The 25,279-nt window shown below is 55.2% G+C and overlaps 1 protein-coding gene across 1 annotated transcript; it reads right to left on the reverse strand.

Annotated features, from left to right (window-relative positions):
* Positions 1–19,457: 19,457 nt before the first annotated feature.
* On the reverse strand, positions 19,458–21,804 carry LOC137159328 (myeloid cell surface antigen CD33-like). The gene is made up of 4 exons (XM_067557487.1): positions 21,798–21,804; positions 20,410–20,706; positions 19,715–19,823; positions 19,458–19,563 (listed from the first exon to the last, which is right to left on the reverse strand). The coding sequence occupies exons 1-4, from the start codon at positions 21,802–21,804 to the stop codon at positions 19,458–19,460; spliced, it is 519 nt and encodes a 172-aa protein (XP_067413588.1).
* Positions 21,805–25,279: the final 3,475 nt, after the last annotated feature.

The raw sequence follows: 25,279 nt of genomic DNA on the forward strand, positions 1-25,279 counted from the left end.
GAGATGAGAGATTTCAAGGCAGGAAGGGGAAGTCAGCATGTGAATCTGACCCTAGAATGTCTTGTCCAACCCGGTTCCAGTCGCTGGAAATCTCTGTGGCCACGAAGAGAGATTGTCACACAGATACTGGCCATGTCTCACGCAGAGCCGGCTTCCGGCCCCACCGAGGGGGACTTACTCAGGGGGTGGAAATGGGGCACAGGGACTTTTCCCTCTAGGAGGAGACAGCGCCGATCTGCCTCAGGGCAGGGGATGCTGGCTGTGATATGCCCCAGGGTGGGGGACAGGCTGGCTCTGTTAGGTGGGAATGGGACCTGGGTGTCTCAGAAGGGGAGACATCTGCAAACCGCAGCCGGTCACTGAGCACAGACGTTTGTTTTCTCTCTCTCGGTTCCTCAAATGCCCTCACAGCGACTAGGAACCCTGAGTCTGGGGCTGCCCCATAAAGGAGATTTTCTGGTGATGGGATCCGGCTCAGCTGGTGTCAGTAGAGGGAGCGGCATTCCAGGGACAGCCACAGCTGCTATCTGTCCATTGAAAAGCTGTCCATCTCAGCGCTGGCTGAGGGATCCCTGTGTGTTGTATTGAGCTCAGCATTTGACTCGTGTGTTTTTCCTGGTCTTGGGAATCACCAGGTTCAGAATGTGGAAAAAACGAGATTCACTCGGAAAATTTGGAGTCCCAAGGTTGTGATCAGAACCAGACACGGCTGGTGACATGGGATCCTGGTGACTTTGGTCCGTCTCTTACTGCTCTGGGAGGGCAAGAGTTAATTACCAGTCATTATCCCCAGTCACTATCTCTCTAATGTTAATAATGAAACAAAACACTCCGTATCTTCAAATTATTTTAATGCACAAGAAATGGGCGTGAATCTGGGGAACTTGTGCTTTTTTCTGTGAAAAATTCCTGTCCAGTGATTTTTTTCCAGTGACCATCTGCTTTAAATAGCCAACATCGCTGTGAAAGATTTTTTAAAACAAAAGATCTTGTTGTGATTGTTTATTAGGAAATGGAAGATTTGCAAAAAACCTTTCTTTTAAAACACAACCAAAATGCAGTGCTGTGATGTTAATACCACCAACCAAACCTCATTGTAAGCAGGGTCTGAATGAGCTCTGCCCTGCTGAACTGGCTGGGTGTGGCCGGGGAGGGCTTCAGGACCGTGCTGTATTGGCATGAGCAGACCCCTGCCTAGGTGCACAGCATGACTGGCTTCTTTGCCCCAATGATCCCCTTTGCTGATGCTGGGTTACAAATCCCTTCAGTGCAGGGTACCAAAATGTTTCCGCCTTCTGTATGAACAAATGGCAGCAGAACCGTGCCTAGCCTGGGCTGTGGGAAGGGTCACTGTCATCTGAACAGAACTGGCTATGCAAGGGGATGAGATGCCAGAGCACCATGAAGGTGTGTGTGGGGGGACAATGGGGTGGGTTGTGGGCAGGGAACAACAGGGAGGGCTTCAGAGCCCCAGCTGTGGTTTAACCATCTCCTCCCACTGCTCAGACTGAGCTGTGCAGCCAAGCAAGATGCCAGGAGCAGTGTTTTGTTTTGTTACGTGTTTTCCAGATGCCGACATCGTCTCTCGTGGCAGAGGGCGGCTGCGACCTGCTCCCGCCGCGCTTCGGCCTCACAGTGACTGAAGGGGAAGGAGACGGAGCCGATCAGCCTAGCACCTGCGCAAGGAGGAGGTGGGAACTCGGGAAGCGTTTCAGCCGGGAGAGAGGGTCTCCTCCCGAGAGCTGGCGGCAATCACTGAGAGCTGGGAATCAGAGAGCTGGGTGGTGTCACGCGGGCTGGCTTGAGTGGGGAGGGGGGCATTTAGTATATTGTGTGACATCAGTAAGGCAGAATCATGATAATGCGTGTGTGATACATCATGTCAGGGACTGATAGGAGGGATATATCGCAATGAGTAAGATAACAATACTCATGTTCATGTAGTATATGTGAAATGAAAGTTACGGATGTATTTGATATTTCTGCATGTCAGTTTGGGCTGGCTGGGACACACCCCAGACACAGAGGCAGCAGGACAATAGGCTACTTAATGGCCCATTAAGAAACTCACAGATGCAAGGGGCCCAGGAAGAGACCCCAGGCACACCTGAAGAGTTACCAGGATTGGCCCATGTGACTCTGGACTCCATTTTAGTTCTTGTGAATTTCCACAGGCATCATGGCCAGGGACAGAGGGTCTATAAAATCAAACCACAAAAACCACTTTATCTGTGTTCCTGTACAGCTTCAGACACACACCTACCTCTGGATCAATTCATCTTCCAACTGAACCAAAGACTTAGACCCATCCAGGTACTGGATGTGAACCAGGGGGAAGTATACAAGCTGCAACTCCATATTTCTTCCAGAAACCTGATGTACTTTCAATAATGTGTATGTATTTGATTTACTCTAACCCTTTAACATTTCTCTTATGGTTTATTTCTTTCTTTTTACAATAAACCTTCAGTTTTAGTTACTAAAGGATTGGCCAGCAGCGTGGTATTTTAGGTAAGATCCAAACTTATTGGTCTGGTGCTGTGGGGTCAGAGGGAACCTTTTCAGTAAAGAGCAGAGAGTTTAAACAGCTGGTCTCTTCACTGGACCTGGTGCTAATTTGGGAGCCAGGAACTGGAATGCAGTAAAGGGGCTGTGTGTATTTGTGGACTGGCTTCTTGATATCCAGTGTGGGGGAAAGCAGAAGCAGTTCGTGGCTGGTTGGGAAGCCGGGCTTCAGTATCACCCGCCAGTGCTGGGAGAATCTGGTCTTCTTTTGCAGCCTGCCCTGACCTTGGCATTCTCAGTTGGCTACCCTGGGTACAGACAGGTCACAAGTGAGACCTTGAGAGAGCGACCGGCCAGGGTCTCAGTAGGAGCAGGGGCTGTGGGAGGTGACGGCGTGCAGCAGGGCGGCTGGTGAAGTGGTCGGCAGGGTGGCCGGCAGAGCACGGCCGACAGAGGGGCAGCCGGTGAGGCTGGCAGGCCAAGTAAAGTGTCTCCCCCAGCCCAGCCCGGCGGGAGGAGAACTGACTCAGAGGCACCCCCGAGCCCCAGGCCATCACGAATCCAGGACAGCTGTGAGTGGGGTGTGGGGAAGCAGAAGGGAGGCAAAGGACACGGCTCAGCTGTGCTGGAGTCCCACGGGGACGCTGCTGGGGAAGCTGTCGGGGTGAAGCCAGGCCGGACCCCTGTGGACGGGGTCTCCCCTCGGGTCCCTGCTCACCAGGGCAGCCGCCTCCTGAATCTGCCTCGGAGCGTTCGACCCCCCCTGCTCTGCCGTGAGCTCCCTGCAGTGAGTGCCCCTGGACAGGGCCCTGGGGAGCTGTGACACCCCCCGAAGGGGCCGAGCACCCGCCCTGCAGTCAGAAGCGATTCACAGCCCGCGTGAGGGACAGAAGGGTTCATTCGTTGTCAGGATCCCGGCGCAGAATGACTTTGTTAGCAGATGGATCAGAAAGTGACACCAACGACCAACTGGGCAGCCCCAGAGCCCCTTTCTCGGATTCTGCTCTGCCCCCTGAGATCCCCCAGAGGACTGGCCCTTCCAGCCGGCCACCCCCAGCCACGCCTCCTCACCCCTCCCCCGTCCTTTGTCTCTTTCCCAGGCAGAGTGGCCACCCCTCCTTGTTTCCACCTGTTGCAGCTGGCAGTGGGGTACGGTGGGTCTCCAGCAGAGCCGCCCCTAGGGTATAGTGAATTGGGGTGATTGCCCCAGGCCCTGGCCCATGGGGGGCCCCGCGCTTTGTGCCAATACTGCCCGGGAGGCGGGTGGTTCAGTCCTATTCCAGCCGGGAGGGGCTGGCCGGGAGGCAGGCGGCTGCCACCAGGGTCTCTGGCGTGTCCTTCCTTCTCCTTCCGCAACAGCAGCAGGGAGTCCTGGGAGAGAAACAGATACTGGGCTATGGAGGCAGCTGGCTGGATAGACAGATAGACAGATAGATAGATGGATCGCTGGGGTTTATGGGGATGGATAGATCCATGGGTAGATGGGTGGGTCGGTGGGTGGGATGTTAGGGGGGTCGGTGGCTGATTTACCGTCTGTAATAGAGCAGGGTGAGGTAATAGGCCAGCACGAATCCAGTTGCCATGAACACGAGTTTGCAGCTGATTTCAATAAATGCTCGAGTGCGGCCGCCTCTGGGAGCTGGAACACAGCAAGAGCCGGGGATAGATCCTGCAACGCCTGCCCTGACCCAGCCAGCTCCACCCTGGGGCCGGGTCAGAGCTAGCGCCCCCTAGAGGGGAAAGGCCCATTCCCCACTCCCTGCCCTGTAGTGATACCAGGAATAGCTGGGGGTCGCTCCTGTCAGCTCTGCAGACAGTGATTTGCAGAGTGCTCTCTGGGGCTGAAATACCCACGGCAACGTATTAGATTGGAGAGCGCCCCCATAGACCCTCTGTCCCGTATCCGTGCCGGAGCCCCCGCCCTGCCCCTTGCAGCACAGCCCCCCACGACTCCAGCAACTCACCCTGCACGTGCACACGCAGGGCCTGGCTGGCCGACCCGTAGGGATTCTCCGCCCAGCACCGATACTCCCCAGCATCCCCTCTGCTGAGATTCAACAGCTCCAGGCGCCCGACCCCTCCCGGGCCGGGACTCAGGGACTCGTTGTCTTTCGCCCAGCGTAGGGTGGCCACGGGTTTGCTCCCAGCCACACAGATCAGTGTCAGCGAGTCACCCTCCTGGGTCTCCAGAGACAGGCCATTGCCCTCAGCTCCCTGCACGACCGGGCCCAGCACTGGAAGAGATCAGCAAGTGGGTTAGGTCTCTCCAGTTATCCCCTGTCGAGGAGCCAAGATGCAGCCAACTCTGGGGTGGGGTGCAAGTTATCCATGGACTCTCCACCGGTGCAGAGACACAGCTCCTTGCAGTGGGGCCCACAATACGGTGTCTCTCCATGGCAGCAGGTCTCCGTTGCAGAGATCACTTCCTAACCCATCTTCTCCTGCTGGTCAGTGACTCCTAGCACCGCACTGGGGTCCGGAGACAGAGGGACCCAGGCCTGTGCCTCCCATCACCCTCCCTGCAGCCCTGCAGCTTTCCCCGGGGTCCCGCTCTGGGCACGAACCGGCCTGGCCCGGCTGAGCCTGGCCCCTGGCCCTGAGCGCAGGCAGAGCAGGACCTAGGACGCGCTCGCTGACACCTGGGACTCGCAGCGCGGCCTCTCACCGGGGAGTTTGTTCCTGGTCAGGGTCCAGGTGATGTTGGGGGGCCCGGGCGGGTCTGCAACACAAACCAGACGTGGGGTCAGGGGGCTGGACAGCAGCGGGGGGATCTCGTCATCACTGAGCCTGGACATTGACTCTCCTTGTGAGACCAGCGGGGAGACGGGAACGTCCCTGAAGTGTCACAATCCCCTGGGCAGGAACCGTGGGTGGGACATGGAAGTGCGAGGCCCAAGTGAATCCGGCCCGAAAGGTGCCTGACGTAGCCCCAGGGCCGAGTTAGGGTCACGCCTGGGAACCAGAACCGTGTGGGGTTGAAACCCAACGGGCCAAAATTGGGGGGTCCAAAAAGAGGCCTAATTGGCAGACGCAGTAACGAGGGGCCGGGCTGCTCTGCCCGTCGCTCGCTGTTGGGTCCTGAAAAAAATACCTGGTGCTGGGGCGAGCGTCACCGTCTCGGTGCCACCGTCTGCTGGGAGCCAGGCGCTCAGTGTCCCGGTCCCCAAACACGTCCTCCCGAGGGTGGCAGAGACAGATCTGAACCACTCCGGCCCCTCCGCCGGCTCTGGCTGAATCCTTGCCCCCACCTGGGGTGTCAGACTCACCGCTTGGTGTGCCCCCGGCCTCCCCCCAGTTCGCCTCTCTCCTGTCCCTTGGCTTTTGCCAGGAGCCTGGCGTGGCCGGCCAGGCCGTGTATTTTGTAACCCTGCCGCGTGTCTGCGCCCAGAGGGGCGGCTAAAAGCCACGCCCGGGACAGCCGACCTGGTACCCAGGGGCCAGGCCTGGGCGGGCAGGTTCACACGGCCATCAGAGACCCACGGCGCCGAGTCCCTGGGTCTGGGTCGGTTGGGTGGGGGTCAGGCTGCGGGTCTGTGCTGGCAGCCTGGGCGTGTCGTGTGAGGCGGGTGCAGACGTGCGGGCTGGGGCTGGGGTCTGGGCTCCCACATGGGGTCCCTGTGAAATCTGTCTGGGGCTGACGGGAACAAGGGACGTGGCTACAATGCCAGACTTGATCCTTCTCATCACAAGGGCAGTTGCTGCGTTTCCCTCTGCCCTGGATCTGCAACGTGGGGCTCACAGGCCGTCAGTGGGGCTGTGCCTGGGGCGGGGCCGGCTGAGGTCTCTGGACACGGAGCCCGGAGCGGGTTTAACGCTGGTTAGTGCCGGACAGCGACGGGGTCACGTTCACACTCTGCCCCACACAGAACATCCACAGCTCCTGGCAGCGGGTGGTGATGATGAAGGAGACGCGGTGGGATAGCCCAGGGGGATCTCAGGGGAACTGGGGTGGCTGGTCTGTGTGGGTGGAATCCCAGCAAGAGGGGGCTGGAATGGGGGGTGGATCCATGCAGAGGAGGATTCTGGGAGATGGGGAGGCCGGGGATGGGGAGGATCCCAGCAGAGGAGGGACGGGGATCTGGGGGTGCAGCTGGGAGGGGGTTGCCACAGCCAAGTGGGGAGGGAAGGGGTGATAATCCCAAGAGAGGAGGGGCTCCAAGATATCAGGGGGAGGGGCCGGGGTAATATTGGCTGGGGGTGTATGGTGGGGGGTGAGGATCCCAGCAGAGGGTGAGTTGGGAGGGGGCTGGAGGCAGGTCTGGGGTAGCGCAGGGGTGGGGATCCCAGCAGAGGGGGCTGGGCCGGCTGGGGTGGAGGGGCCGGGGTCACTCACAGCCGACTTGGAGGCTGACGGCTCTGCTGGTGGAAGGTCCCGGTGCTGGGCTGTAAGTGACGGTGCAAGTGAGATTCTTCCCATCATCGCCCCGGGTGGGTGTGAAGCGCAGCTCGGAGCTGTGGGCCCTGGTGCCATTCGCCGGTGAGACCGAGACGTCCCTGGCTGTGTCGCTGAACGGCACCGTCCAGGTGATTTTGGGTGAGGTCCCGGAACAAAGCCCAGGGGCCGTGCAGGTCACAGTCACCGGCTCCCCGGTCACCAGCGTCTCTGGCAGCCCCTGCGCCAGCGAGATCTGGATCTCTGGCTTCTCCGTCAGCCCTAAGACACGGGGAGAGAATGACCATGGGGCACGGGGCCTTCACCTCCAGTGAGGCTGGTGCCAACCGGGCCCCAGGTAGTGCTGGCTCAGGGGCTGTGAGGAGAGGTGGATGCGGCTCCACTTACTCAGCACGGAGATCCAAGGCTCAGTGTAACCGGTAGAGACGCGGTAGGTGTATTTAAAAGTTCCTCTCTCGACTTTAAGGAAATAGCTCCCTGCGTCCGTCTGTCGGGCGTTCTCGATTTGCAGGGAGCAGTCACCACGCGCTGGATCCCCCACCAGCCGGAACCGGCCCCGGGTCTCCTGTGACACCCCCCGGCTGGGATCACTGCTGGCCATGGGCAGATCCCGGTAAATATCAGCAGAACCCTTGAACCAGCGTACATAGAGTTTGTCCTGGGGATTCTCGCTGTCGTACCGGGCTGGGTACGTGAAGGTGCAGGGGACGAGAACACAGAGACCCTCCTGCACCGACACCGACCGCGGCACCGTCAGGGAATAACCAGGTTCCTGGGCCAGGGACCCTGCAGGGACGGAGAGACCGAACTGGGACCGATGGAGAGAACAGACCAACCCTGAGCTCCCCCCTCCCCGTCCTGCCGGTGCCCCTCACTCCCGAGCTGCAGCCCCAGCGAGCCCAGCCCGGGGTGACGGGTCCTCCACCAAATGTCACCACATTTAGTTTCCATCCATACAACAAGCCCCCTCCTGCCGCTCAGAGCCCCTAGCGCCGCACTGGGGCACTGGTTCCCTTCCCCCTCTGGCTGTCTCCCTTCCAAGCCGTGGCACAGACCCGGCCCTGCTCAGCACGGGCTCTGCTTCTCCCTGCGCTGGGGCTGCAGGTGCCGCTTACTTACCCCTCCAGAGCAGGGCGAGGAGCAGGGCCCTCAGCATGGCTGCAGCGGGGTTCACACCCCCTGTCCCGTGCGAGGGCCCCTGAGCCACGATCTCCTGTTCCCCGGCGTCCTGACACGGCGGCAGGGCTCGGCCCCTGGCTGGGGTGTCCGGCTGGGACAGACCTAGAGACAGACGGGTGGTGGGAATGTGAGAGCAGAGGCCGTCTGGGGCGGACAGATCTGGACTTGGGTCCATCAGTGTTGCCTTGCTCTGCAGGGGCTGATCCTGGAGCTGCTGGCAGCTGGGTCACCCCCAAAATCCCCAAATCACCAGATGGTTCTGACATGTTGGGCCAAAGAAATCCTTAAATTGGGTAAAAATCCTGAGATTTTCTCTAGGAATCATGCGATTGGGCAGACAATCACGAGCTGGTAACGGGAACTGATTGGCAGCAGAGCTGCTCAGTGCCGGCCTTGCTTCAGTCTTCTCACAAAAAAAGCCCGTGACCGGAGGGACGGCGAAGTTACCGCAGGGAATGGGGGGAAGGGAAGCAGATCGGGACAGGCAAAGAATACGTCAGAGACCTTCTGAGCAATGTGAATAAATTCAAATCAGCGGGGCCGGGTGCTATTCACGTGAGGGCACTGAAGGAATTAGCTGAAGAAATCTCAGAGCCACTGGAAATAAGATTTACAAACTCCTGGATGACAGGAGAAGTCCCAGAAAACTGGAGAAGGGCTAGTGTAGGGCCGATGTATGACAGGGTAAAGGAGGATGCAGGGAACTACAGACCAGTCAGCCTGTTCTTGATACCTGGGGAGCTGCTAAAGAAAAGTATAAAACATTCGATTTGCCAATTCCTGGAGGGTGACGGGTGATCACTAGCAGCCAGCATGGACTGACCAAGAACAAGTCCTGCCGAACCAGCCTGACTTCCTTCCTCGGCAGGACACCTGGTTTGGTGGATGGGGGAATGCGGGGGACATAATATACCTGGACTTCAGCAAGGCTTTGACACATTCCCACGTGACATTGCGCTACGTGAGCTGGAGAAATGTGGGCTCGGCAGAACGACCGTTAAGTGGATACATGGATGGTTAAAGAACCGCAAACGAAGAGTAACGATTCATGGAAGGATGTCAGATTGGACGGAGGTCTCGAGTGGGATTCCACAGGGATCTGCTCTGGGCCCGGTGCTTTATTAATGCCCTGGATACAGGCATAGGAACTGACTGATCACATTTACAGATGACACAACTGCAGCCCTGGCTCCTCTGGGTCTGTGACTTGGAGCCGGAGAAGCGGCGTGCACAGGAACCCAAAAGCAGAAGTGGCACTGGTGGGGTTGCTCTCACAGAAAGTCAGCACCAGCCTCCTGCCGACTTCCCCTCCCTCTGCCCAGGGCTGCCCGTGGCCTCCCTGCAACAGGGGCAGGCGGCACATTGCTTTTGGGGTTCAATATAGAACCCAGGAGTCCTGGTTCCCAGCCCCCATCCCCAGCCCTAACCCAGTAGACTCTCCTCCCCTCCCAGAGCCAGGGACAGGAGCAAGGTTCCTGGCTCTGAGCCCCTCTACACTCCACTCCACTCCCAGAGCTGGGATAGAACCCAGGAGTCCTGCTCTCCTCCCCTCTCCCCCTGTAACCCTTTATTACTGCTTCTTCCAGTAACAAGATAATGTTTTAACGCTAGCAACTCACACCTCTGAACGCATTGTACGTGCTGCAGACACTAAACACTTACCCGGAGCTGAGATGCGTCTGTCTCTGGTGCGGGTGGGCTGGGAACAGCGCACTGGAACAGCAGGTGCCCAGATAGGATGGACGGTGAATCCCGGCTCCAATGGCCAGTACTGGGTGTGAGGAGACGTGCCTGGCATGGAGCGGGTGCGAGTGTCAGGGCGAGGGCTGGGGTGAGATGAGAGATTTCAAGGCAGGAAGGGGAAGTCTGTGTGTGAATCTGACCCTAGAACGTCTTGTCCAACCCGGTTCCAGTCGCTGGAAATCTCTGTGGGCAAGAAGAGAGATTGTCACACAGATACAGGCCATGCTCCACGCAGAGCCGGCTTCCGGCCCCACCAAGGGGGACTTAGTCAGGGGGTGGGAATGGGGCACAGGGACTTTTCCCTCTAGGAGGAGACAGCGCCGATCTGCCTCAGGGCAGGGGACTGGCTGGGTCTGTGGGGCAGGGAATGGAGCACGGAGCATTTGCCCCATAGGGGACGCTGGCTGTGATACGCCCCAAGGTGGGGGACAGGCTGGCTCTGTGGGGTGGGAATGGGACCTGGGCATCTCAGCAGAGGAGACATCTGCAAACCTCAGCTGGTCCAATGAGCACAGACGTTTGTTTTCTCTCTCTCGGTTCCTCAAATGCCCTCACAGCGACTAGGAACCCTGAGTCTGGGGTTGCCCCACAAAGGAGAATCCCTGGTGATAGGATCCGGCTCAGCCGGTGTCAGTAGAGGGAGCTGCATTCCAGCGACAGCCACAGCTACTGTCTGTCGATTGAAGAGCTGGGATGCAGCTGAGTCTGGGCTGGAGTGTGGGGCTTGTTTACAGAGGGACCACTTGCCCTGTGCTAAGATGCAGCATCTCTTGGATGGGGAGTGCGAGCTACTTATAGAGGCATCCCTCTCCCGCTGATGACGTGCAGCCACCTCTGGGGTGGGGCATGGGGGCTGGTTATAGAAGGGCTCCTGTTAGGGCGCGCAAGATTTTGTAACGCGAAATCAGTATAGTTTGACAAGAGCAAGGCCCTAAAAGCAATGCTAAGCCAGAAAAGCAGGAGTTAAGATCTCTCAGGAGCAAAGCCCAGACGCTGCCCTCTGCCCGGCCTTAGGCCAGAGGAGGAAGTGCCTTGGGGTCTGGAGCATCCTGAGACGGCCACAGACATTTGCTAATGCTTGATAAGCTAAAAGGTCCCTATTTTAGTAATAATAAAGGAGAAGTAAGACTATGGCTGAGTTCTCTTTGAAGTAAACAACTAACGTCACCTTATTCCAGAAGGTCCCTAGCTAACTACCAATAGACTACTAGCGACTAAGTGTTAAGGCCCAATTCCTACTGGGATTGAGATATACGTCATGTATTACTGGGTAAAGCTTGCTGCAAGGTGAGGGGGGAAAGGGTATATCAATCCCCCGAGAGCCTTCCCAAGGGGAGACTCCCCGAGACTCCGTGGAAGCCACAGCGGATGCCTCGGCCAGGACGGTTCCCGTACGTCACCCGCTTATCAGAGCGAAGTATGGGTCTCCCTCGTTCTTGGTGATAAGCGTCCCTGCACATGCTTAAATAAGGCTAGCTTTTTACATCGATGGGCCCCCAGGAGTATATTGCCCGCTCCTGTCTGTCTTTCTTATGCTATCTCAGGTAATAAATAAGCACTTTTGACATCCTTTTGCCAGTGTGCTTCCATTCCGCCACCGAGGTAAAAATACCAAACACTACAGCTCCTCATCCAGTGCTGAGATTCAGAAAGGAAAAACCTAAAAGTAAAAGAAACACAGCCCCCTCAGGGCATTGGGGCAGCCCTGATGTTTGGGCCCGAACAAATCTCCCATCCCAGCTTGTCCTGCCAGGGAGGGAGCGCGGGGCAAACTCCAGCTGGGACGGTGGCTGCCAGGTGTAGTGGTTATAACTTGGCGCATTGGAGCCTTGTAAGCCAGGGCAGTCCCCTGGTCGCTGGGTGAGATCCAGGGCAGGAATCCTGGTGTCCAGGCCACAGGGGATGGTCCCTAGTTTGGTGAGTTATATTCTGCCTCTGGTTAATCCCCACTTGGTTTCAGACTCTTTTTTAATTATCTGCCTGTGAGGTGTCCCTGGGTTGCTGTTAAACAGACGCTCCACCCCAGAGGTGGCCACATCTCAGTGCTGGCCGAGGGATCCCTGTGTGTTGTATTGAGCTCAGCATTTGACTCGTGTGTTTTTCCTGGTCTGGGGAATCTCCAGGTTCAGACTGTGGAAAAAACAAGATTCGCTCGGAAAACTTGGAGCCCCAAGGTTGAGATCGGAACCAGACATGGCTGGTGACATGGGATCCTGGTGACTGGGTCCGTCTCTTACTGCTCTGGGAGGGCAAGAGTTAGTTACCAGTCATTATCCCCAGTCACTATCTATCTATCTCTCAAATGTTAATAATGAAACAAAACATTTTGTATCTTCAAGTTATTTTAATGCACGAGAAATGGGCATGAATCTGGGGAACTTGTGCTTTTTTTTGTGAAAAATTCCTGTCCAGTGAATGTTTTCCAGTGACCATTTGCTTTAAATAGCCAACATCTCTGTGAAACATTTTTTAAAACAAAAGATCTTGTTGTGATTGTTTATTAGGAAATGGAAGATTTGCAAAAAACCTTTCTTTTAAAACACAACCAAAATGCAGTGCTGTAATGTTAATACCACCAACCAAACATCTTTGTAAGCAGGGTCTGAATGAGCTCTGCCCCGCTGAACTGGCTGGGTGTGGCCAGGGGGGGCTTCAGGACCGTCCTGTATTGGCATGAGCAGACCCCTGCCTAGGTGCGCAGCGTGACTGGCTTCTTTGCCCCAATCAATCCCCTTTTCTGGTGCTGGGTTACAAATCCCTTCAGTGCAGGGTACCTAAATGTTTCTGCCTTCTGTATGAACAAATGGCAGCAGAACCGTGCCTAGCCTGAGCTGTGGGAAGGGTCGCTGTCATCTGAACAGAACTGGCTACGTAAGGAGATGAGATGCCAGAGCACCATGAAGGTGTGTGTGTGGGGACAATGGGGTGGGTGGGGGGCAGGGAACAATAGAGAGGGCTCCAGAGTCCCAGCTGTGGTTTAACCATCTCCTCCCACTGCTCAGACTGAGCTGTGCAGCCAAGCAAGATGCCAGGAGCAGTGTTTTGTTTTGTTACGTGTTTTCCAGATGCTGACATCGACTCTCATGGCAGAGGGAGGCTGCGACCTGCTCCCGCCGCGCTTCGGCCGCACAGTGACTGAAAGGGGAAGGAGACGGAGCCGATCAGGCTGGCACCTGCACAAGGACAACGTGGGAACTCGGGAAGCGTTTCAGCCGGGAGAGAGGGTCTCCTCCCGAGAGCTGGAGTGAGTGGGGGAGTGTAGGAGAGTAAAGAGTTAAAAGCTGGACAGGTGATCAGGCTTAAATTACAGGGAGTGGGGTCATGGCACAGGCAGACCTTGTTTGTGTTACTTGCTGTGAATTCTAGCTAGAGTCTGTTCTCTCTTTCTTTCCCTCCCTTCCTGGCCATCTGCGCAGGGGATGAGGCTAACAAATAACTGTTCTGCCTCCCGCTCAAGGTCTTTGGTGGGAACAGAGCATTATCTTCTTTCCCTCCCTGGCATCTTGTATATTTTAAAGAATGTTAGTAAGTTTCAAGCTGATGTGCCTGCGCTCTGTGCAATGATCCTGCAAACAACAAACAGGGGTGGTATAATTGTATTCATCGTGTAGTTGTTAATATTCATTTTATAGGGTCAGTGTAACCAAATCAGGGTCTACGGGGCGTTGCTGGAAATGTATACATGTACAGACCGGTATGGATAAAAGAATTGTAAAGTAACCCCCTTGTTGCTCACTCACAGCGTCGAGGTGGAACAAGCAGGCAATAAAGGGTTCTGTCTCCCCAATCCACCCCCGGGACAAGCTGTTTGGTTATTTCTATTATCTGGCATCACGAACAGGATCCCACGGTAGAGAAATGCCTGATCACCACTACTCACCATGCATATGGGTATTTTGGACGGGCCCTTTATAGTAACCATGGTTAGGGAATATATTAAGTTGGTAGGGAAGTTTGGGGGGCCGGATGGGGTGCTTCGCGGGGGATGTCAGGACTGGTCAGCCATCCAGGGGTGGGTGGAAGCCTTCCTCATGTTCAGGTTTTCCCAGGATAAGGAAAAGATTATTTTGGTACCAGCTCTCTGGGAGAGCTTGTCTGGGCTATGGAACGAAGTTATAAGTCCTAGAAGCCCGGTTAAAATCTTTCAGAAATCACGGAGGAGCAGCGCACAGTTAATCATCACAGTGTGCTTGCGGTTAGCATGTCTGAGAGCCATATGGAAGATTTAAACTGTGTTAAATTAGAGAATCTGGTCCTGAAGGGTCAAGCAGACACCTTAAAGCAAACTTCTGTTACCCCGTCACCTTTTTATCCTGCCCTTCCGTCTAGTCCCTCTGCCCCCCATCCTATGGGGATAAACTCAGTCACAGTAACCCTGTTTGTCCTATCGTGGCTGTTCCCAATGCCCCCCGCTAACGCGGATCTTCTCCGCTGGTCTGGTATCCAAATTCCCACTGGTCCCCAATCGGACGGAGAAGAGGGCCCCACTGTCCGTCAAAACGGGGACAGCCAATCTCATCTGCAGGAGCTAGTGAATCAGCCAAGAATGTTAGCAGAAAAATCCTGGAGCGCAGCCTTGGGATGGCTGGCAAGGATTGCTGACACCCCCGTGTCACTGCGGTGGCTGTGGCAGCAACTCCCACTCTTCTCTCAGAGCCAGGATGAAGGCTTAGGGGTGCGAGTTTCCAAGGCGCCCCACTTCTGACATTTGAATGGAGGGAAATTTGGATACACTTTGGCTGTGAAATGTTTTTGACAAAGCACAATCTCAGGGATCTGTGTTGTAAAGATTTTATTTGGTGGTTCCGGTTTTTACAAGCCACAATACGCCACCTTAAAACTGCAGCTCAGTAAAAATGGTGGCTGAGTAAAAAAAAAAAGCCCAGCACTCTAAGTGAAGAAATGGCAAGTTTGAAGTCACAGGACTCTGTTGCCGGTGAAGTGTTAAAGCTGTGGCAGCAAAAACGAATGAAATGAAGCTGAAATATGGTTAGATGAATGCAGGGGTAGGTGTTTTAGGGAAAGGAGAGGGGTTAAAGGTTGTTTTTGTAAAACTGGATCCTACAAGGGTTGAGGACAATTGAAGAGTTGGAAGTTGTGGAATTGCTGGAGGGTGATAGTCATGGCACTGGTATAAGGGAAACAGTGTTATAAAAACTCTTTGGTTTAATAATGTTCAGTATGGTAAATCTATGTATAATTTGGTACAGTCACACCTGACAGTTAAACAAATGACACAAAGGGGTCAGGTAGTGGCTACTACCATGTTTTTGTCCCCAGGAGCCTTTACAGCTATTCTGAAGGGAAATGGGCCCTTTACTGAAGGAATCGTCTGTAAACAATGAATTGTAAATAGCTGCTGTACGCAGCCGGCAAAGGAACAATCTGATTTAACTCATTTGATTACTAAACCGTTGGTCAAATGTACAAAAGGAAATAAGGGGTTTCCATTAAAACTCGACTGTCTCTAAATGTACGAGATGGGAATCTGGGTCCAGGTGTGTAAAAAAAAAATTCAAGTAGTGTAAGGGATGTGAAGCGAACACGGACAGCTAGGGGTGCATGGCTTTGTTATTAAATATTCAATTTTTCTGGGTACCTCAATGACAATAGGACATAATTTTAGCAGGGTCTTCTCAAAGTGCTACGCTAATACCGGCATGGTTCAAGGCGGCTTTCTCGGGCCACCGTGTCCATGGTACCTGGGCAGTGGGTCCCCATTTAACTATTAACATTGTGGGAAGCATTGCAGCAGATCGAGGGAAGTGATCATTCCCCTCTATTTGGCTTTCGTGAGGCCGCATTTGGAGTATTGTGTCCAGTTTTGGGCCCCCCACTACAAAAAGGATGTGGACAAGTTGGAGAGAGTCCAGTGGAGGGCAACAAAAATGATGAGGAGGCTGGAGCACAGGACTTATGAGGAGAGGCTGAGGGAACTAGGCTTGTTTAGTCTGTAAAAGAGAAGAGTGAGGGGGGATTTGATAGCAGCCTTCAACTACCTGAAAGGGGGTTCCAGGGAGGATGGGGCTAGGCTGTTCTCAATGATAGCAGATGACAGAACAAGGAGCAACGGTCTCAGGTTGCAGTAGGGGAGGTCTAGGTTGGATATTAGCAAAAAGTTTTTCCCTAGGAGGGTGGTGAAGCACTGGAATGGGTTACCTAGGGAGGTGGTGGAGTCTCCATCTTCAGAAGTTTTTAAGCTGTGGCTTCACAAAGCCCTGGTTGGGAATAATTTAGCTGAGGTTAGTCCTGCTTTTAGCAGGGGGTTAGACTAGATACCTCCTGGGTCCCTTCCAACTCCAATATTCTATGATCCTCCAGGGCTGTACAATTAATATGGCTAATAGTCGTCTGTGGTTACACAACCCGGGAATGGGAATGGTCCCTAGGTAATTGAGCGCTCACAATGTGAACCTGGGAAGATGGAGGGAAGGGAGCAAGTAACAAATTTCTGCTCAGATCTCCAGGACTGGAACGTGGGTCGTACCGTGCTGCTCTGTGCACCCTGGGAACCCCAATACTCTGAAGGCCTTTGGACGTTTATTGTAAACACCCCGTTTCGTACCAAGCGCTCAGTGTCCGTGTGTCTGGATTTCTACCCCCGATTCTGATGCAAGCACTAAACTCATCGCTGTATCTCCAAGGTAAAGCTGTTCAGAGTACTACCAACACGGCCAACCAACTTCACCAAGCAATCTTCAGCCTGACCGTGGAAACCCACGCGGAGTCATCGGAGTGGGACAGCTCGCTGTGACGGCACAAACACTTCCCACTGTCACTTGGTGCAGGCCACATTGAATGCTTTTCTCATACGCATGAACTCAGCTTCCCATGGACTAACTATCACAGACTCACACGGAACAAAATGCACCATGTGGCAGGGGATGTGATATGTCTGTTTGTGATGGAAATTCTCACAAGTTGTTGGAGGGGCGAAGGTGTCTATTTGCCCAGTTATTGCCGTGGAAGGAAAGGGCTGGTGAGGACATTGGAAATCATCGGGCAGGCTGGGGGTGGTAATTCAGGTAATAATACACTCGGTTTTGCTTGGTGTTGGGAATCACAGTTCCACAGAAGTGGGGGGCAGTGGTGGTTAAGGGGAGGGGTTACCCAAATGCTGCTCTCCAACCCCTCAAAAATAAAGTATAAAGCCCCACAGGGCATATGGCTGCAGCAGGGAGGGGTATGATGTGTAAGGGGAGGGTGCAACATAACCATTGTTAAAGGGAAAAGCCAGAAGTGGGAAGTGACACGTGTTGGATCCTGGATCCAGGGACCAAGGGACTATAGATCAGGGGTTCTCAACCAGTGGTACGCGTACCACAGGTGGTACGCGGAGGACGGCTTGGTGGTACGCGAGACGTACCCTGCTGTCGCCGCCGAATTCCCCCTGCCACCGCCGAAACCCCTCCCCCCGCCGAAGAAGTGCAGCCTATCGCCGGCTGCACCCCTGCTGCCGCCTAAATCCATCCCCGCCACCGAAGCCTCGCAGCCTACCGCCAGCTTCCCCCCGTGCTGCTGCCGAAATCCGTCCCGCCACAAACCCTGCCGCCGAAAAGCAACCCTGCCGGCTCCACATGCTAGAAACCTTGCCGCCGAAATGTGGTCAACGGTCAGTAGGATTCGGCGGAGGGTAGTCCCCCCCTTTTTTTACTCGAGTACCACTTGGGTCAGGACCAGCAGTACTTTACCTGACCGGACTGGTACTTGGGAAAAGAAAGGTTGAGAGCCGCTGCTATAGATAACAGGTGGTGCACAGGAACCCGGGAGACCCTCAGTATTTTGGGACAAATTGTCAAAAACACGTATATATCCCAGTGGGATCTCTGGGGCACCCGGCCCAACAAATTGCAGCTACAGTTCGGACTGTAAACAAAATACAGGATGCCCTTAAAGCGGCTGTAATAGCCTTCGGTAACAACAGCCGAGTGCGTGACCTGCTCCAAGATGGCCACAGCCTAGCCACACACATTTCACTTTGGTCTAAGAATATCTCCTTTCTCCCGGGAGCGAATAGGCAGCAAGCGAGCACCCAATGGGAGAGCTCATGTGCCTGGTACACCCTATTATGCCATGTAAATATTGGTCAAAAAGCATGCTCCACCTGGGACTTGCTTTGTCGTTTAGGGGTAATGGACGCCTTGGCAGGAGTGACAAAGGACGTCTTGTCAGGGTTAGGAATTACTGCAGCAATTCCATTGCTTGTGCTGGGCTGTGGATGCTTTCTTGGGTCGTGCAAGGTGCTGCCAGTAGGACTCTGCGATCCCAGGTCACGGCCCTGCAGTGTGAGGTATGTGCCGTGCAGCCCTAGGTCTAGCAGAGTAAAAAGGGGGGAATGTGGGCGCGGGGACAAAGGGTGTCAGTGCTGGGCCACAGTCCTGGGAGGCTGGGAGTTGGGCCCAGGCTCTGGACACAAGTTGTCCTCCGCGGGACCCCTGACCTGGGCTAAAAAGGCCACGTCCGACACAAGCAATAACCATGTGCAAACCACAGCAACTTTCTAGCCCTGAAGTTAGGGAAGGAGGGAGTGAATCAGAGCAACTGTCCAGCCGTGTCCAGACCAGGGCAAACCTGCCCAATGGCACCATGGTAACGGGATCGTAACAGGGGCAGGCTATGCCCCCCCCACACCCGACCATTCCTCCCCCCACCACCTGGACAAAGACTGGGGTAAAAGGCTGTTCTCTCTTTTTTCCAGGCAGCGTGTCGGTTAGGGACGGCTCGGGATCTCCCCCTAGTGCTTCCCTGGTTGCTAGTTTGTTAAGGGGCTTCATGGTCATTCCTGCTGTTCAGATCAATGTATCTGCTCCGCAGGTCGCGTGGGAACTAACAGACAGGGGCAGGTTTAATTATACGCCTTCCCGAGCCTTCAATATTCATTTTATCACCATTTATATCACCCATAGGGATGTTCTGGGGCGCTGTAGGCGGGTGTGTTTACATGTTATTGTAGGTAACAAGCTGTGAAGTCCTGAACTCGGGGCTCACGTCGTTGGGCGCGAGGCAAAGGGAACGAGGGAACGAGAAGCTGTAACCGAACAAACGCTGCTTATCACGGCACCCGGCTCGATCTCTCTTCAACCGCCCCTGCACCAGCGACAATCACTGCGAGCTGGGAATCAGAGAGCTGGGTGGGACCTCGACAGAGCGACCCGCCGGGGTCATAGCAGGAGCAGGGGCTGTGGGAGGTGACGGTGTGTGATGGGGCGGCTGGTGAAGCGGCCGGCGGAGCATGGCCGACAGAGGGGCAGCCGGTGAGGCTGGCAGGCCAGGCAAGGTGTCTCCCCCAGCCCAGCACGGCGGGAGGGGAACTGACTCAGAGGCACCCCTGAGCCCTAGGCCATCACGAACCAAGGACAGCTGTGAGTGGGGTGTGGGGAAGACACGGCTCAGCCCCCTCAGATCCCCCAGGGGACTGGCCCTTCCGGCCGGCCACCCCCAGCCATGCCCCCTCGACCCCCCAGTGGCCACCCCTACTTGTATCCACCTCCTGCAACCTGTCACAGCTGGCAGTGGGTACGGTGGGTCTCCAGCAGAGCCATCCCTAGGGTACGGTGAATTGGGGCGACTGCCCCGGGCCCCGGCTTATGGGGGGGCCTCACGCCTCGCCCCAGGACTGGCTGGGAGGCGGGTGGCTTCAGTCCACCTCCCAGTCGAGAGTGGGGCTGGCCGGGAGGCGGGCAGCTGCTGCCAGGGTCTCTGGTCTGTCCTTCCTTCTGCTTCCAGGACAGCAGCAGGGAGTCCTGGGAGAGAAACAGATAGTGGGCTATGGAGGCGGCTGGATAGACAGATAGATAGACAGATAGATAGCTCGATCGCTGGGGTTTATGGGAATGGATAGATCCATGGGTGGGTAGGTGGGTGGGATGTTAGGGGGGTCGCTGGCTGATTTACCGTCTGTAATAGAGCAGGGTGAGGTAATAGGCCAGCAAGAATCCAGTCGCCATGAACACAAATTTGCAGCTGATTTCAATAAATGCTCGAGTGCGGCCGCCTCTGGGAGCTGGAACACAGCAAGAGCCTGGGATAGATCCTGCAACCCCTGCCCCGACCCAGCCAGCTCCACCCTGGGGCCAGGTCGGAGCTAGCGCCCCCTAGAGGGGAAAGGCCCATTCCCCACTCCCTGCCCTGTAGTGATACCAGGAATAGCTGGTACCCAGAGGCCAGGCCTGGGCGGGCAACGTGGGGCTCACGGGCTGTCAGTGGGGCTGTGCCTGGGGCGGGACCAGCTGAGGTCTCTGAACACAGAGCCTGGCGCGGATTTAACGCTGATTAGTGCCGGACAGCGACAGGGTCACGTTCACACTGTGCCCCCCCATGCTGCATCATTATTAATGCAGCAACCCCCACGGGGGTGATATGGGGGGGTGCAGGTGAGGTGGGTTCGCAGGGATCCCAGCAGAGGACGGTACTGGGGACCTGCGGGTTTGTGTAGATGTGGGCTGGGTAGGACTGGTGAAGGGTGGGGTGGGGATCCCAGCAGAGGGTGAGGTTGGAGGGGGATGGGGGCAGGTCTGGGGTAGCGCAGGGGTGGGGATCCCAGCAGAGGGGGCTGGGGCGGCCGGGGTGGAGGGGCCGGGGTCACTCACAGCCGACTTGGAGGCTGACGGCTCTGCTGGTGGAAGGTCCCGGTGCTGGGCTGTAAGTGACGGTGCAGGTGAGATTCTTCCCATCATCGCCCCGGGCGGGTGTGAAGCGCAGCTCGGAGCTGTGGGCCCTGGTGCCATTCGCCAGTGAGACCGAGACGTCCCTGGCTGTGTCGCTGAATGGCCCCGTCCAGCTGATTTGGGGAGGGGTCCCGGAGCAGCGCCCGGGGGCCGTGCAGGTCATAGTCACCGGCTCCCCGGCCACCAGCGTCTCTGGCAGCCCCAGCCCCAGGAGATTCCCTGGTGATGGGAACCGGCTCAGCCGGTGTCAGTAGAGGAAGCTGCATTCCAGGGATAGCCAGAGCTACTGTCTGTCCATTGAAGAGCTGGGATGCAGCTGAGTCTGGGGTGGAGTGTGGGGGCTCTTTACAGAGGGACCACTCGTCCTGTGCTAAGATGCAGCCATCTCTTATATGGGCGTTGGGGCTGCTTATAGAAAGGCACCTCACCTAGCACTGAGAAGAAAAGAAAACACTGAAAAGAAACAGAGCATCCCAGGGGTATTGGGGCTAGCACCGATGGCTGGGCCCAAACAAATCTCCCAGCCCATCTTGTCCTCCCAATCAGACCCCGGCCCACTCTGCCCCCCGCTACTGTCACGTCAGCTCTGCCCCTCTGCGTGTGGGTGCCGCGGCTGTGCTGGGAGCTGGTTGCTGAGCTGTTCTTCCACAACAGAAAGTTTCCAGTCGGGGAGTTTGTTCCACTTCCAGCCTGAGAGCCCCAGCTGGGGCCGGGCGAGAGCCGCAGAGAGCAGGTGAGCGGGTCCCATCCAAGGCTGGGGTGCGGCCACTTGAACTCCTGTCCCCAGCCGGCTGTGCAGGGAGGGAGCCTGGGGCAAACTCCTGCTGGGCCGATGGCTGCCAGGTGTAGTGGTTATAACTTGCCGCGTTGGAGCCATGTAGGCCAGGGCAGTCCCCTGGTCGTTGGCTGAGATCCAGGGCAGGAACCCTGGTGTCTGGGCCACTGGGGCTGGCCCCTGGTTTGGTGAGTTACATTCTGCCTCTGGTTAATCCCCACTTGGTTTCGGACTCTTTTTTAATTATCTGCCTGTGAGGTGTCCCTGGGTTGCTGTTAAACAGACTCCCCACCCCAGAGGTGGCCGCATCTCAGTGCTGGCCGAGGGATCCCTGTGTGTTGTATTGAGCTCAGCGTTTGACTCGTGTGTTTTTCCTGGTCTGGGGAATCACCAGGTTCAGACTGTGGAGAAATTAGATTTGCTTGGAAAACTTGGAGCCCCAAGGTTGAGATCGGAACCAGACATGGCTGGTGACATGGGATCCTGGTGACTGGGGTCTGTCACTTACTGCTCTGGGAGGGCAAGAGTTAATTACCAGTCATTATCCCCAGTCACTATCTCTCTATGTAATGTTAATAATGAAAAAGTCCAGTGTTTTCTGTATCCTGAAGATATTTCAGAGCATGACAGATGGGTGTGAGGCAGGGGAACTGAAATTTTTTCCTGTGACCCTTTGTTTTAAATAGCCAACATCTCTGTGAAACGTTTTTAAAAACCAAGAGATCTTTGTAGGAGAGTAAAGAGTTAAGAGTTGGACAAATGGTCAGGCCTAAATTAGAGGGAACGGGGTGAAGGCACGGGGAAACCTTGTTTCTGCTAAATTGGTGTGAATTCTAGGTAGAGTCTGTTATCTCTCTTCTTTTCCTCCCTTCCTGGCCATCCCTTCCCAGTGCCTCTATGGAAGGGCTCCTATTTGGTTGCTGACATGATCTGGCCATCTCTGGTTTGCTTATCCGATGAAGGCCAGCACTGGTGGGCTCACATTTCTCAGGTGAAGCGTTACAGTTCATTAGCCAAAGGCCAAAAGGAATGACGTGTGTTTGTTTTTCAGAACTGTGGATGTTCCTGTGGGTGCATTCCATGGCTGCTTGGGTGGGATACGACTGACCTCACTATCCACTGCTCGATCCAGTGGACCTTGGGGAGCAGCAAGAACCGAAGCAGAAACCAAAACTGGAACCAAGGCCAGAGATAAAGCAGGAGCCAAAATACTACACCCCAGAGGAAGTCTGCCAGTGGCCTTGGTACTGGAGGCGATCCATTCCCTGGTGGCAGGGAGGAACCTGTGGAACTGCAGGCTACGACGTGGGAGTTTATCTGGGATTTGTTCCCTGTTCCCGGGGCTGTAGATTCGGGCGGGCGTGGGGGTGTTCGCCCTTACCCGAATGGCCCAACCCTGAACACAGGTTCCTGGAGCAGCAAAGTACCTCAGCTTCAGGTTATCCACCAACGTCCCTGGCCAAGCTGCATTCCTCTCTTCCCCTCGCAGCCCACCATTCCCAGACCCAGAGATCCTCGGAAAATGGTGTCAGATCTACACATGGAACAGATGTGAGCTGACTCATCGAATCACTGAGTGGTTCAGTAATGGCTGCTTAGAAATGCATAATGTCACTCATTATACTGTAGCAGGCAAAGGAATAATACGGACAGTTCAAGTGGGGGGGGCCAAGTATTCAGTCAGAGCGTTTGACACAGACAGTCCGAGCCATCATTTCTGCTGGACAATGTACCTTTCCCCTGCTCTAACCAAGCACACAAATGATTCCATGGTCTGGGGTGTCTGGGCATCTGACAGGAGGGTCACCCCCCTTTGGATTCCATTAAACTCCTCAGGCAGGTACCAGCCTTTAACTGGATCTGTTGTACGACCCACTCCCAGATGAAAAGAAAATGCACCATGATTGGCCCTCTCCCTTCCCCTGCATCTCCCCCTGCTTCCAAAATATCAGTTACCAAACCATCCCCCTGGTGGTCTGCACCCCTCCAAAGGGCAATAGTTCTTTTAATGCATCGGGACTGCCAGTATCTATCACCTTGTTCCCCACTGATTGGTTTCTGGGTAACACCTGTGCTAATTGTGCCCAGTTTACCAAAGTAGGGGAGCAAATGCTGCTGTGGGCAATTACAAACTCAGCAGGGGTTAATCTCCGCACACAAGGCGATGTTGTTAAGTATTTGTGGGAAGGGTGGAACTCTGTACAGGAATCTGACTCAGCAGCTCGAGTCCAACACCTGGAACTTGCCCTGGGATTGCTGGACAAAGGGGGATATGGCAGGGATCTGCCCTGAGCTCCACGGACCACCTGTTGGGAATGGTTATTTTAACCCTTGGAAACCTCATCGAAAGCCTTATGACAGATTTGGGGAGAAGCTTGTGTCCAGGTCCAGCAAACTCGAAGGGGTCATTTTGTAAACCTCTTACGGGATGCCTGTCTGGGGGTATGGCCTTCTGGACTAGAGGGTACCAATGTAGCAAAGCAATTCAATGCTACTGGCCTTTCACAGCTACCTGGTGAACAACCCTCGGGGATGTACACCAGCCCAGTGCACACTGTCTGTCAAAGGAGTGGCTAGAGGGAGTTGGACCTCTGCCACCCTATTGCAAGCAGGTTTCGGGGGTGGGTGTAAATGGGGATGGTCCTGAGATCCGGTGTGTCAGGTGCGGGTTGGAACAAATGACACACGGTTTCTGGTTGGGCCAGAGGTATACTATCCACGGATGGGACTAATATGGGCAGGACAAGGTAACACATGGGAGGGATGGTCACAAGAACCACCACCCTCACGATGTATAGAACCGGTGTCCCCTCAGCATTGGGTGGAACAGGGAAATAAAATCTGCTGGGAGGGATCAGCCATGCTCAATGGCCAGGAGATAAAGGATGGAAGGTGTGTGGAACGGGTGGGGTTTGGACCAGGAAACACTTCCCTGCAACTAGGAAACTCCACCTATCAAATCCGCATACCAGCCATAAAACAGCTCAATATAACAGGACACCCAGCAATCCCAATGAACTGGACTGAGGCTGTACCAGAACCCTCCTGGGTCAATCGGGACCGCCTGACACAGCTTTTAAAACAACTCCGAGTCGAGCAACGCAGAATGCTTCTTTTTGAAACCCAGGCCCTCCGAGGAACCACTGCGTTCCAACTAGCTACCGAACTGCCCACTGACTGTGCTTGGACTGATGCAGCCTGTGCCGTTCGAACAGGCTTAACAGACTCTCCTTTGCTCCTCGGTCGTATTACTCGTGTTGTATTCGTTGTTTTTTTAATTATGTTTATGGGATGTTTAAAACTTTGCACCGTCCTAGCCTCCCCCTAAAAGCCATTCCTGTTTTTTTTAGGCGTATTGTCCAGTCAGCAACCCGCCTCCCTCGTCTCCCTGTAGCATGACTGGTGGACCAAGACATATGGCTGATTTACCGTCTGTGATAGAGCAGGGTGAGGTAATAGGCCAGCAAGAATCCAGTCGCCACGAACACGAGTTTGCAGCTGATTTCAATAAGTGCTCGAGTGCGGCCGCCTCTGGGAGCTGGAAAACAGCAAGAGCCTGGGATAGATCCTGCAACCCCTGCCCTGACCCAGCCAGCCCCACCCTGGGGCCGGGTCGGAGCTAGCGCCCCCTAGAGGGGAAAGGCCCCGTGCCCCACTCCCTGCCCTGTCGCAATACCTGGAATAGCTGGGGGTCGCTCCTGTTAGCTCTGCAGACAGTGATTGGCAGAGTCATTTTCAGCTCGTGTTCAGCCGATTATCCCCCAAATCGTTTTCAGTCGCTGCCACCCCAGGAGAGTCCCCCAGCCTGCAAATATCACCGACCTGTCCTCTTCCTTATTTACCATCCCCCAGTTTTTGTGTCATCTACAAACTTGATCACGGATGATTTGATGTTGCCTTCCAGGTCTTTAATAAAGGTGTTAAACAGAGCAGGGTCAAGAACAGACCCCTTGCGGGATACAACTGGAAACACCCTCCCTCGATGGTGATCCCTCATTTACAATTACATGCTGAGAT

This window comes from Emydura macquarii, unplaced genomic scaffold, assembly GCF_026122565.2.
Source record: "Emydura macquarii macquarii isolate MOO-44397 ecotype Brisbane River unplaced genomic scaffold, CSIRO-AGI_Emac_v2 contig_1851, whole genome shotgun sequence".
Classification (NCBI taxonomy): Eukaryota; Metazoa; Chordata; order Testudines; family Chelidae; genus Emydura; species Emydura macquarii.

What these genes read in the sequence shown, in the direction of transcription:
- LOC137159328 (XM_067557487.1), bottom strand. An exon ending in CGTCAGCCTCCAAGTCGGCT is followed by an intron (nt 19,824 to 20,409) that starts GTGAGTGACCCC and finishes GCTGTGTTCCAG; the next exon opens with CTCCCAGAGGCGGCCGCACT. An exon ending in ACCCTGCTCTATTACAGACG is followed by an intron (nt 19,564 to 19,714) that starts GTAAATCAGCCA and finishes TTTCTCTCCCAG; the next exon opens with GACTCCCTGCTGCTGTCCTG.